Genomic DNA, 14816 nt, shown 5'->3' with positions numbered 1-14816 from the left:
ACTGAAAGCTATAAGCTCAACCCATTTGAAAATATTGTTGTGTACCAGTAGCCATGCTTGAAACCACACTACCACTATTATTGGGCAACACACTACCACTGGAGCAGCCACCCTATATGTCTATCAGTAACGGCACGAAGAACGGCCACTTTATGGCAGCTACTGGTACACAACAAGTTTTTACACTTCCACCACGTTAAATCCCGTTATTTATAGATTATTACCATCTTGATTTATATAGTAATCTTTTGTTTCCTTTTGTTTTCGTTTCTTTTACTTTTATTGAGAAATCTACTGTTCATTGGATTGTAGTTTTTCTATATTAGAAATATTTTATATAAAAATATTTGGCAAGCTTAAGGAGGCTATAATCCTATAATCAAGTTATAAGTGTAAAACAAATATTTTGATACATTTTACTGTGACATCGAAACATAAATTACGAGCTCGCCTATACTCTACGGTGAACCCAGCCTGCAAAAATGACAAACGCTACGAGGATACATTGGGTGATACATGTTGCTAGAATGCCGGACAAGCTTGCAAAGATGGTTGTCGCCTCGAATCCGGCCAGTATTAGCAGCGGGAGCACAGTGAGCACGGCCAGGTGAGTGATGGTTGCCTGCGAGGTAGGAAGGAGGTGTCCACGAGCTGGAGGTGGCGTAGAGTTCAAGACCCCTTTTTCAATAGGACGTAAGTAACATTGTCAACAAAAATCATTTGTTTCCACAAAGTGATAGATCGTGCACTGCTTTGTATGGTTTTCAAATGAAAAATTCAAATTATTATTAATCAGCTCATAAAATTAATTTTTCAAAATTGGCCTAAGTCACAATCAAAGTGAAAATATTTTTTTTCCAGTGTCGTCTTTCTGTCGGTATTATGACTTATGTAACGCTCGTAACGCCATACGCTTTCGTCAAATGACTGACCAAACGTCGTATACAACATTATTTAACGAATCGGTTTCAACGTCATGTGAGCCAAATTGTAAACACAGTTTTTTGTCTTTGCTATTGTGATAAAATTTAAGTAAATGTACTCCACTAAACTTAAATCAATCAGGTAACATCGAAATTGTTCACAATCGGCGATGGCATCAGGCGACACAAACAAAACAGCTGTTGTACAGAAATGTAAGTACATTTTTCTCTTGTGATGTGCACCTTTTTCAAACATTCTGTATATGTCAACAGCGCGGTCATTTGGAGCGGAATTCAGAAAGTTCATTTCGAGCCCCCAGTGCCCAGCCTCCGATATACCAGCATCGACCAAGAAAGCACGAACCTTACAAGGACCAGGAGTAAAACTGCCATGTGAAACTGAGAACGGTAAGTTTAGGTGTTTTTTTTCAGAAATTTGAGCACTAAGAGATATTTCTTGACTTTCAGCATCCGTGAACGATTCTGCTGAATCCAAACAGAACCAAACACACCGTGCAGTACTCCGCAACATTGCCAACTCTCCAAAAACCAGACCAAAGGGAACATCATTCGACGCAAATTCCCACCGAGGATCCCAGGATGCTAAGAGCAAAAATATACCGGCGCAGGTACTTCTAAAAAATATCTCCGTGGCACATAAACAGGCCGTAGATGTGCACAAAGATAACCAGAACATTTATAAAGGTAAGCTTTTTACATACAATGAAACCTCCATGAGTCGATATTGCAATGGAACAGCAATCCTTTGGAAAGCTGCTTCTAGGGACCATCATAGTAACCATGAAATTTTGTTTTAAGTATGATTCCATGAGTCGATATCGAGTCATGGAACATCGACTCATGGAGGTATCACTGTATTACTATTCAGGCACAGACAAACAGACGTAACTCTCTGTATTAACATTAATTGAAAACATCAACTTTAAAAAACACTACCGCTATCTTTTGGCAGAATCACGCAAACCACAGTTAGTCATGATCGATTTCTGTATTACGTTTACCACACACATGCACACTCTCACACAAAATGTCAATCCTATGACTATGATCATCATGAACTAATAATGATCACGCAAAGTTAAGTGGATTTAAAATTGTTAGATAAACACATGGACGATGAAACATTGGAAATGAATGTTACGTATGTTTGTCTGTGATTCAAGATACCATGCCTCATGTACTCTTTTGAAAATACTAAAGCCCTTACATTGATGATCTAAATTAAAATATTCTTTCAACATAACAAAACTCAAATCTTCTGCCGTAAAAAAATGTCAAACATAGGCGTAGCTAGGTAAAGATGGTCAATAGGCTCGTGCGAAGGAATGAATTCCCAAAAACACTCATTAAAATCATATCTTACACATCATTCAACCAAATTTGAATTGCATTTTGCCGTTAAATACATACCACTGATGATTAACTTTGATTTGAAACCTCCATGAGTCGATATTGAAGGGACCATCGACTCATGGAAACATCGAGTCATGGAACAGCAATCCTTTGGAAAGCTGCTTCTAGGGACCATCATAGTAACCATGAAAATTTGTTTTTAGTATGGTTCCATGAGTCGATATCGAGTCATGGAACATCGACTCATGGAGGTATCACCAACTTTTTAAGTCTATGGTATCACTGTATTAAATATACACGCAAACAAATTTTGTTCTATAATCTACCGAATCCATGGTAGAATTAAGAACTGCACCAACGATTTTCAACCGACTACAAAAATCTGTTAAGTTTACTATAATCTGGTGAAAATCACTGAGCAGTGCAGTAAATTTGACTATGTCCATAGTAGCATCCACTACAAAGCATTGTATTTCAATCCGTGACACCCACCGTACAACACAGTGTGATCAAAAGTATGATGCTAAACTTCTCAAATCAAGAGTGTTTCTAGTCAAAAATACTGCAACTCTGGTTAAATCAACAGAAGAAATTTTCTTGTGTAGTGATATTGACTATGTTTTGGTAAAGTTAACCGATCAATGTAGTCGGTTGAAAATCGTTGGTGCAGTTCTCAATTTTACCATGGATTCAGTAGTTTCTACAATAAAATGCATTTTAGTGTAGTCATTGTAAGGGTTTGTTAATGACCGCGTAGACCAAATTTTAAGCATTTCAGACTACCTCTTTCTCGTACACTTTGGTTCATATCAAATTTTAAAAATTTATATGAACCGTGGACTATGGCCAGTGTTTTTGGATGACTAACAATTTCGACACATGACGTTGAACCACTCAGTGAAAGTGCTTGTTCCACTATAGGCGAGATCCTTACATAAAAACGGTGACAATCTTCTTCTTCTTCTTGGTATTAGCGTCCCCACTGCACAGTGGTCCAGGAATCAGTTTTACGCGGAAAGATGCATTTTAAGCTTTAGAATGAAACATTAGACAAAAACGGTCTTCTACAAAGTTGTTTGTATTAGTTAAGCCCTTTGTTTGGTGTTATTGAAAATTAGGGTGGACCACAGTTTCATAGAAATTGTGTAACTAACTTTCTTATTTGAAGAAATTATATTATACATGCTTCAGCAAAATTATAGACCATTCAATTTCAAGCAACTTTGCTAAAAAAAGTTTTTTTTGTATCTCTTAAATTGACCGATTTAGAGCTTTTTTCCTACGGTGACATAGGGTGGTCCGAACAAAACTGGTTTTCTGGCTCTAGAGTTTTCAATTCAAATTTCTCTTCAAAGTAGTCTATGAAACACTTTTAGAGCTTTAAAAAATGCGTAATTTGGTGAGTGAAGAAACTCGCTATATCCCTCCGCTTAGGAGTTATTGTTGTTTTTCTTTCAAAAACATGCCTACTTTGATTGTAAATATTTCTGATTGTGGCAAAAATAAAAAATATATTTTGAAGGCATTCAAAAGACAAAATTAAATTGTATATTATATCAAAAAATTACAGATGTGTTATTTTTGTAACTCTAATAAAATTCCTAAAAAAAACAAAGGATTTTAAGCAGAAAAATTTCACTAACTTTTGAACTAAAATAGATATCATCAATATTTTTGCATGCAAATTTGCGTTTTGTTAAGTTCTTAAAGTCGTTCATAGACTGTTTTGACGAGAAATCTGAAATAAGAAAGATAGGGCTCTAAAACTATTTTTAAGATTTTGATAGTAAGTATTTTTTTATTATTTTGCATTTTGAGCATGAAAATGAAATTTTAGACAAAAATGATCTTCTACAAAATTGTTTCTCAAAATGTAAGCTTTCATACTGTGTCATTTGAAACTAGGGTGGTCCACAATATAACACATATCATATAATCAACTTTTTTATTTGCAAAAATACTGGTATATGCTCTTAGGAAAAGCGGTAGAACTTGTAATTTTGATCAACTTTGTCAAAAAAAAGTTTTTCTGTAGCTCAAAATTTGACCAATCTAGAGCATTTTTCCTAATCATCGCATGGTGGTCCAACAAAAATAAGTTTTTCAACTCTAGTTTTTTTAATATTATTTTCTCGTCAAAGTCGTTTATGAACGACTTTTAGAACTTAACAAAACGCAAATTTTCAAGCAAAAAGATTGTTGATATCTATTTTAGTTCAAAAGTTATTAAAGTTTTTGTGATAAAAAATATTTGACTTTCAAGACGTTTTATTAGAGTAACAAAAATAACACATCTGTAATTTTTTGATATAATATACAATTTTATTTTGTCTTTTGAACGCCGTCAAAAGATATTTTTTATGTTTGCGCCAATCAGAGATATTCACAATCAAAGTAGGCATGTTTTTGAGAGAAAAACAACAATAACTCCTAAACGGAAGGAGATAGCGAGTATCTTCATTCACCAAATTACGCATTTTTCAAAGTTCTAAAAGTGTTTCATAGACTACTTTGATGAGAAATTTGAATTGAAAACCTTTAGAGCCAGAAAACCAGTTTTGTTCGGACTACCCTATGTCATCGTAGGAAAAAAGCTCTAAATCAGTCAATTTGAGATACAAAAAAACTTTTTTTGGCAAAGTTGCTTGAAATTGAATGGTCTATAATTTTGCTGAAGCATGTATAATATAATTTCTACAAATAAGAAAGTTAGTTACACAATTTCTATGAAACTAATACAAACAACTTTGTAGAAGACCGTTTTTGTCTAATGTTTCATTCTAAAGCACAAAATGCATCTTTCCGCGTAAAACTGATTCCTGGACCATAGTGCACTGGGACAGAGCCTGCTTGTCAGCTTAGTGTTCTTATGAGCACTTCCACAGTTATTAACTGAGAGCTTTCTTTGCCAAAGTTGCCATTTTCGCATTCGTATATCTTGTGGCAGGTACGATAATACTCTATGTCCAGGGAAGTCAAGGCAATTTCCATTACGAAAAGATCCTTGACCAATCGGGAATCGAACCCAGACACCTTTCAGCTTTAAACCTAATTAGCCAGTTTATTCGTCTTTTCTACGAAATGTCTTACAATGAAAGATAATTAAAATTTGGTTGAGTAATGTGTAGCTTTTTTTTTCTGAAATTCATTCATTCGTACGTGCCGTTCAACCCGTGCCTCGCCTATGTTTAACTTTTTGTTTTAGAGCAAAACTATGGAAATGCAAACGAAGAGAATTGGGCAGCCAGACAGGCTTATTTTCCCTTTGTGTGTTGAAGGTAAATATTAAGCATGCATGACATATTTTCAGCGCCCCCTAAGCTTTCATTGGGAATGACAGCTGGAATGAAGATGCACCTGGGCATCTCGAAGACGAGCATCCGTTCAAACTCTTCTCGCGAAATATTCCATGGTACTGGGAACGTTGGAGAAAAGAGAAACATATCTCGTGGATCCATGAGTAACTCATATGGCTCTAATGGATCAAAGAACACGAGTACAATCAGAGCGCATTCATCAGCTGGTCAACACGTCAAGTCTGATGACAACGGTTCTGCTCGTAAGCATTCGGAGATGATCAAGCAAGTCAAACATGGTAGGAGTATATGCTATATTACATTCAAGTCCATTACAACTTTATCCTAATATTTCAGCCACTCTGAACGTTTCATCTGATGAATTGTGCAGATCGGATCACTCTACCTCTTTATCGAGCTCCACTCAAACTGCAGTTTTCGAGTCAATGACTAACGAGATGTTTGAAGGTTTGTCTGGAATCTCAAAACTCGAGCAACGACCGTACCTTCCACGTCATTCCATCTCTATTCGTCCTAGTCTTGATGAATCAAGGGTGCAGAAGACTATTGAAGCACATTCTTCTTCTACTAGTCGATATGACAATTCCATTCATCATGGTTCTACTTTTCATCCGAGTAATCCGAAAGGTAAGCCTCTAAGATTTGATATGAAATACAAGTTTAATGCGAAATTTAATCTTAATTATTATTCAGCTGTGTTCAACGGTTCGATGGGTACAAAATTTCGGAATATGAACGATCCCAGCATACAGATGAACAGCAATCAATCAAAGCAATCTGTATCATTCAACGAAAGTTTCACCAATCTGGAGGTATCATTCAGTCGTGTCATAACATCAACGCCAAATCGAGTTTTCCCGATTGATTATTCAATCAATTCTTCCACTCAACATGAGGCAATGGATCTAACTGTGCCAAGTTGCGAACAAGCACTTTGCCTGGCCTTACCGAAAGCTACATCACAGCAAGCAATTCCCATTTCACCACTGGACCTACGCGTATCTAGGAATGTTACTCCGTCTGAACAGGCCACTATCGAGGCATGTAGCGAGTTACCAACTGCTGTTCGACATAAATTGAATGTTTACCAGGATCAAAGCACAGCATTTCCGCGCGAGGCAGATCACGACGATCTAGATGGTTCAGCTGTGGAGTCTGATTCAACCTCCAAAGATGCTGACTGGCATCCTGATAAAAACGATATTGAAGATAGCGAAGATGAGGATCCTGCTCGATTGATTCGTACACCTAAAGCAAAGTCCGAAGATACTGACAGAGGTGACGAAGATCTTGACATCAACAGTGACTCTGAAGAAAGCATAGATGGAGATCCTACATGCCTAAATGATTTAACCATTTATGAATACTTTGAAAAATACCAAACATTAGTCAGTGAAGATGAATTTGAGGAAAATTCTGATGGCGAAGACGAGATCGATAAACCACAAAAACGAGCAGCTAATAATCATCCTTTACCGTCGAAGCGTTTATGCCTTGGATTGGGTGAGTTCAAAAATTTTAAATTTAAAATATAAACACACCAATTTTTTCGTAAGGGTCCAACTACATATAAAGAGACATACTGAATCCTATTTATTAAAGCTATACATCAATATCAATTCAGTTTGATTCTACGTTGTCAAGGTCTAAGATCAAATCTTATGGGTATAGGTTGCGAATGTAAAACCACAGGCAACCAGACGCAACATTTTTCAATTTTTCATCGTCCTTGCGTTTATCTTACGATTGTAATGCCTATTTATCTGAAATTTATATGATTGACTGTGAGTCTTGCGATTCTGCCAATAGATGGTGGTAGTGTTTTCTAAAAGTCGTACGGCGATATTTTTTTAAAGTAATTTTCATATAGAGAGTTAGGGGGGCTGGGGGCAAGAAGGACACCTTAAGATGTATAGGTTCAAATCATGGTTGATAAGCACAATTTTTGAAGATTATTCCAGTGAAGGGCAAGCTCACTTCTTGTTCTAAATTATGTTATCGATAGATTTCAAAAATATAAGAAACACATGATGATTTGAGATTTTTTGAAAATGTCCCTTCTTATGAGGTTTTTAAAAGAGGCACGGGGCAAGAGTGCCACTCGTATGGCACCAGAGCAAAATGCCACAAAGTTTGTATATTATTTTTTCCCCGCCTAAACGATAAATTCTAGAGTAAGTAAAGATAAAAACTGAGGGATAAAAGTTGACTTATAGTTAAAAAGTAATTTTACGAAATTGATTTAGTTCTAATCTTATTTAACTGTAACAATAATAGTAAAAAATTTCAGAAACCATTTTGAATGTCCAAGATGGTTTATTTTGATTTTATTTAGTAGGAAATTGATTTAATGCAATATTAAACAAGAAAAATAAAAGTTCATTTCATTTTATATGAGAAAATTGCGGTGTCCCTCTTGCCCCATAAGACATACTGTCAAAAGGACTTTTTCGAAAAAAAAAAATCCTCACAACTATATTAAACAATTGAAAATCATCAATACTGTGCGGAAAAATCAATATGTTTTGTATTTATTGGGAATCAAACCTTGTTTTCCAGTCTTACATTCTTATAATATTTCGCATTTTTCGCGTTGGAGAGTTAGACATTTTTCTAATTTTTTGTACTAACCATTTTTAATTGTAATTTTTACACAACCCTCAATTAGTACTCAATTCATTCTTATCCTGAGTTGAACATCAAATAATTGATTTGAACTACGTGAAATTAGAGGTGGCATTTTTGCCCCGGGTGTCACTCTTGCCCCATGTCCCCCTACATCTGTTTGTCATCGGCAAAATCAAAAACAATAGGATGATGAAAAAATACTAGCATTGTGCCTATATGTAGTTGGTTCATATTTATTATTGAATTAGCTTTCTGTCACTGACTTTATATGAATTTATTATGTTATGCTTTAGGTGAATCGAATATATTGAACAACAACCGAGATAACAACATAAGCATTCAAGGAACTGATAACATAGAAAAGGAAGCTGTACAAATCAAAATTTCTAAACAACATATGAGGAATCGAAACAAGCGTAATAAGGAGAAAGGTTTGGAATATCAACGTCGAGACGGTACAATTGTTCCCGCTAGATCGATCAAACCATCTTGCAACTGTAAACTTGATTGTGGTAAAAAGTATCCAGATGCGACTCGGAGAAAGCTCTTATCAAGTCTTCTACAAGTGAAATCATCAGGACAGAATCAGTTCTTGGCCAGTCATATTTCTGTGACAAAAACAGCACGTCCTAAGGTTTGTTTATTCAAATATACAATTTATTTTTATTATTTAGCATCGGTTAAATGTACATGGAAACATGGCTAAGACAAACAGACGTAATACTTAAAAAATTTCCGTGATTGTTTAGGCCGTTTGAGCTTATTTTTAATCTTAATCTAGATTACAGAGCTCAGCAAAAAAAAAAACTACGTTGGAGTTCTGTATGAATCTTTGGAGTGTCGAAAAAATGCACAGGGTTTGATCAAGGTAGTGACATCAGATGTTTTCACTATGGAGTTTGACAGCAATGATTGCCTATTGCCTGTTAAATATAGAGCATTGCAAACCGATGAGCTGAAAAAATTAAAATCCTGTTTTCTAGATTATAACCGAGATTATTCGGAAACTGTGAAAAAGCTTATCGTCATCAATCTACAAGCAACCACGCTACGCTGTTAAAACAACATAACACTACTGTAGCTTGTTTTGCTTTCCCACTGCCGTGTTTGTATTAGTGTGCCTCCTTGGGATTGATAGATCTCAATGGAAAGGCATTAATATTTCAAATTCGCTCATATTTCATATTACAAAATATATTGTAGATTTTGACATGATTCATACATTTCAAAGTATATTGAAAATATACCGTAAAGCTTTTGAGAATAGTTGAAAATGCCTGAAAATGTTATTATGAGGTCATAATTGTGATGAATGCATTGACAACTGTTTATTTAATATATTTATTCGTTTTTCACAGTACATTCGCATTTAATTCATCATTTGTACTATAAAATTTAATAACGCATTGTTTCCACTGCACATAATTTATGACAATACCATAAAATCATCAGAGAGTCATATAGGCATTGTCCAAAATGGAACACCTAAATATGAATTGAATATTTGTAGAAGCTATGCTGTTTTAAAAGGTGACAATTTCACATTGTTTGATGCATTTTAATCGAATTAACTTTAGAAATATTATGGTCAGACATACTTTAGCTGTAATGGAGTCCTTACTTGATATGTTGAAGAATCTGAGCATCCGGTTTACAGCAGCTTTCGGACTACATTATATTATTAAGTGCAGGAACAAAAATTGTCCTAGATTGCGAAGTTATGTCAGAATATACTACAGTAATCAAAAATTACATACATTCACAAAAGCAATGAAAATAACACTTGTTAATGCTAAATTAACGTTCAAACAATTTTCGCATTTTTTATAGGCCATATAGCTTAAATTCCAAAAAGTACATGGGCAAACATAATGACCGATCGAATTATTTGCTTGCTTTTCCAATAGTAATTCCCATATAAACTTTGAAAGGCTTGTGCAGTCTCAATTTTCACACCAATGGGGGGGACACTCAGAATTTGATCTCAAATCGAATGAGCGGCGTGGAGCAAAAACGATTTTTTGAACCACTCTAATGCTGATATCATTCAATTTTTATTACTTTTGTAAAATGTTATACCAATTATTACATCCTGGTCGAATAATAATCAGCAGGATCTGATCTTGGCATTCGACGTTTTGTCTTTCAACATTTTGTCCCTAAACCAATTTTCCAGCGTTTAGTAACAGTCATGTCAGCTCATTTGAGGTTGTTCAAAGTCATGGCAGCTCATTTCATGTCATAACGGGTAATTTCGGGTCATTTACGGTCATGTTCGGTCATTTTGGGATAGATCTTCATGGGGTCCGGTACACCTCCATAGAATCCGCCTGATATTGTCTATGGCATTGAAAGACTTCAGACATCGCGCACATTTTCGTGCTACAAATCTTTTAGCGCTTTGGACTAGTACCAAATAAATTGTAATATATCTGTTTGCCTACGCCTTCTCAAAAAAGAACAAAGCTTATTTTAATAAACTATCCATTTTATGTTATGCTTCATATTCATACAGGTGGTCAATTCACGGCGGGCATATTCACGGAAGTACTATCTACCAGCAATTGAAGGACCGGTTAAGGTATGCAAAGTTATGTTCATGGCGACCTTTGACATACGTGACCGAAAAATTCGAACTATTGCTGCAAAAAAATCCGCTGGTGGAGGAATAGCTGCTGACGACGGAAGGTTGAAAAACGAATCACGTCTGACCGTATGTGCGGAGCATATGAAATATATCAAGAAGCATATGTTATCATTCCCAGCATACACAAGTCATTATGGTCGTGCAAAATCGGACCGGCTGTACCTATCCGGTGATTTGAGCGTGACCAAAATGCACCAATTGTATCAGGAACAATGCAGTATGGATGGTCTCGCTCCGGTTTGCTACAATACATACCGAATTATATTCAACACGATGAACCTCTCTTTCCGTAAGCCAAAAATAGATACATGTGATATCTGTGACAGGCTGCGTGTTCAGATTAAAACGGAAGTAGATGTTATTGAGAAAAGAGCTTTGGAAAACCAGCAGGAAGACCATCAACAGGCTGCTCAAAAAGTGTACGAAGAAAAGCGACGGGATATTCAACGATCAAGATCTGATTCTACTGTTCGAGTGGTTTCCTTTGATTTGCAGAAACAACTGCCCACACCATATCTAACGTGTGGAAGAACTTTTTACTCAAGGCAGCTCTATACCTTGAATCTCACAATGTATTTGAGCTGTTTGGGTGAAAACTCTGCCGCATGCTACATTTGGGATGAAACGAAAGCCCGAAGAGGGTCCCAGGAGATCGGATCCTGCATAATGAAGGATTTGTTAGGTATCCCATCAGGAATCACTGAGGTGATTTATTATAGTGATAGGTGTGGCGGGCAGAATTTGAACAAAAATATTGTATTTATGTTCAGCTACATGATTGAGTTGTTCGCGGAGCGTGGCCGGTCGCTTACAATCTTGCACAAGTTTATGAGGACCGGGCATTCACATATGGAGGTAGACACAATCCATGCTGCGATAGAGAGGACAAAAAGAAAAACTTCAATTGATATCGAAACTCCAAGAGATTGGGTGTTTTTGATTGCATCCGTTCGCAGATCAATACCTTTTAAGGTATATGAAATGACTCAAGCTGAATTTAAATCAATTAGTGATCTGTCTAAGCGCTACCGAATTCCTCAAAATAATGCAACCGGTGAACGTATCAAATTTAAAGAAATTATGGTGTTCAAGTACTCCACTGATCATCCTCGGATTGTCGAATATAAGAAAGATGTATCAGAAAACTGTTTTCAATCGATGTCGCTTGCTACGGACGATAATCTCCCCAATGCTGATCATATTGTACTTAATCCAATCGAAGATCATCCTATAATGCTTCCAGAAGCAAAACTCAAAGATTTGAAAAATTTAATGCCATACATCAAACAAAAGGAATACTATTCCGCATTTTTGAAAACTCTCCAAGAACCTAAACGAGGCAGAAGGCCAAAAAATCACATAGAAGACCATTTTGAATCCGACATTTACGATAAACCTGGAAGTGACGAAGAAGATATTGACTGAACGCATTCATGATTCGCTATGTACGTTACAGCCAAGCAGGGTTCAATAAGCTGAAATTGACTGATTGATATATTAAATAAAAATTGAATATTGCTACTACAAAATTAATTCAAAGAAATGTATTGTTAAGTTTATACATCGAAAACACGAATAAAACAATAAAATGTAATTAACCTATGTTAAATGTATTTTACTATAACAGTAAGAAAGAATTTTCATTGTTTTATCTATTCATCCGTAAATATCATTGACATTTTTCACTCATAAATCCGCAAAATTTCATGTCATACAGGATTTTTTTATGATTCTTGACAACTACAGAGAGTACCAGGTTTTGTCCCAGCTGGAATATCATTCGAACTCCAGGATTAAGAAGCTAGCTGATGGAACGATTACTATGATTTTACTAAACTGTAAAACAAAAAGTAATACTTTCTTGGTAAGTATTCCTTTAATATTCATTGGGCTGGAAATGTCGCATGGATGTAAATTAAATGTCAAACGATGATAATACTCAAAAATTGACCCAGAAAAGTTTGTTATCGTTGTGGAACTGTTTGCATATTGATCATTACAGCACACATCACTCATTTATCTATTTGCAAGTATGAAACTATGGACCAAATTGTGCTAGGGCGACTGTACCAGTTATAGAGGCAATAGTAACGGTATGAGGAATAAAAAAAATGCCAGGAAATAACGAAAGCTCGATTTTCATGACTATATACACCATTCGAAAGCTTTTCTATTCTATTTTACGTAAAAAAATATCTAAGAACGATAAAATTATTGAATTTTTCATAAAAGCATTTTCTCCAATACTGGAACATGTTCCAGTAATAGTGGTATTTACTAACTTGTGTTCCTATAATAGTGGTTTACATTGATTTCCCATTGGTTTTCTACTATTTCCTTACTTATTTCCAAGATTTTTTATACACATTCATATTATTTTAACAACTGCAAAACTGAAAGCTATAAGCTCAACCCATTTGAAAATATTGTTGTGTACCAGTAGCCATGCTTGAAACCACACTACCACTATTATTGGGCAACACACTACCACTGGAGCAGCCACCCTATATGTCTATCAGTAACGGCACGAAGAACGGCCACTTTATGGCAGCTACTGGTACACAACAAGTTTTTACACTTCCACCACGTTAAATCCCGTTATTTATAGATTATTACCATCTTGATTTATATAGTAATCTTTTGTTTCCTTTTGTTTTCGTTTCTTTTACTTTTATTGAGAAATCTACTGTTCATTGGATTGTAGTTTTTCTATATTAGAAATATTTTATATAAAAATATTTGGCAAGCTTAAGGAGGCTATAATCCTATAATCAAGTTATAAGTGTAAAACAAATATTTTGATACATTTTACTGTGACATCGAAACATAAATTACGAGCTCGCCTATACTCTACGGTGAACCCAGCCTGCAAAAATGACAAACGCTACGAGCCCAAGTAACACATTTTGTCATAAATGTGGTCAAAATACACCTTTCATACATCATTGCTGTTTTGGTTCGAATGTACAATACCAAATTTCATACACCTTTATAACCGAAAAAGCGCAGGCGATGAAAGTTTTAAAACATCTTTCATAGTCTAATTGGATGTTTTACAATTCCTATTTCATACTTCACATAGCATTCTGATTTGCTATGTCAAAGTTATATCATACATCATAATAACCAAGGAGTTGTAATCTAGTTATCAAGACGTAATTTGTTGTATTAGAATACAAGAGCACATAGTGTATTAGATATTTGAATTGTTTTGACAACTCAAAAAACAAAAACAAATAAGATTAACCATTGACTTCAAGTGGTGCAAATAACGTGAGGAAAAACAAATACCTTGCTGTATTAAATTTAGCTGGGATTTTTTGTTTTATCAAATTACGAGTTTCAAAATATAAAGTAATATTTGTGCACGTATGGTGTATGTTTTTTATGTGCCGTGTTAGATTTCTGGTGTAACTGAGTGTTGTACCCCATGTTTATTGAAGCGCCATTTAAAAGATGCGGAATTGCAAAGTGTGTTCAGTGCAATTTATCCGATTGTGTGATTTTTTTTCTTTGGATGAACAAGCGATAAACATGGTGGATTCAATCAGTTGCCAACAGGGTAGGTAAAAACTCTTTGTAATATTTATTGGATTAGAAACCTAAAAAAAGCAATTGGTTGATATGTTTTGATTCAATAGAATGTAGTATTCGAGAGACATCAAAAGTTTAAGCCGGGTCGAACACATTCCTGACCTTGCGTACTAAAAACCGTAATTCAGCTATATGTAAATCGTTTGCAATGAAAATTCTACAGTTATTGATTTTTCTGATCGGTGATGTAACGTGGCATGGCTTTGGAAAGATGCCTGGAAGCAATTTTGTGTATGAATGAAGATTTAAATACGTATCGAGTACGTGTTCAAAACAACAAATATAAATGCTGTTTAATTCATTGAAAATATCAAATATCGTCGTTGATGTGTA

The 14816-nt window shown here is 35.2% G+C and overlaps 1 protein-coding gene across 2 annotated transcripts; it reads left to right on the top strand.

Moving 5' to 3' along the window:
- Nucleotides 1-738: 738 nt before the first annotated feature.
- LOC110674802 lies at nt 739-12418 on the top strand. Of its 2 annotated transcripts, XM_021839184.1 has the most exons (8): nt 741-1136; nt 1197-1331; nt 1392-1628; nt 5608-5892; nt 5951-6241; nt 6308-7117; nt 8536-8876; nt 10758-12418. In XM_021839184.1, the coding sequence occupies exons 1-8, from the start codon at nt 1094-1096 to the stop codon at nt 12312-12314; spliced, it is 3699 nt and encodes a 1232-aa protein (XP_021694876.1). In that variant the 5' UTR covers nt 741-1093; the 3' UTR covers nt 12315-12418. The 2 variants fall into 2 exon arrangements, with proteins under 2 accessions (XP_021694875.1, XP_021694876.1); XM_021839183.1 differs by having other exon boundaries at nt 739-1136; nt 5951-7117.
- The last annotated feature ends 2398 nt before the right edge of the window (nt 12419-14816 follow it).

Source organism: Aedes aegypti, chromosome 1 (genome assembly GCF_002204515.2).
Source record: "Aedes aegypti strain LVP_AGWG chromosome 1, AaegL5.0 Primary Assembly, whole genome shotgun sequence".
Lineage (NCBI taxonomy): Eukaryota > Metazoa > Arthropoda > Insecta > Diptera > Culicidae > Aedes > Aedes aegypti.
The sequence above is the reverse complement of the archived record's forward strand: the minus strand, read 5'-3'. Positions and strand labels throughout refer to the sequence as shown.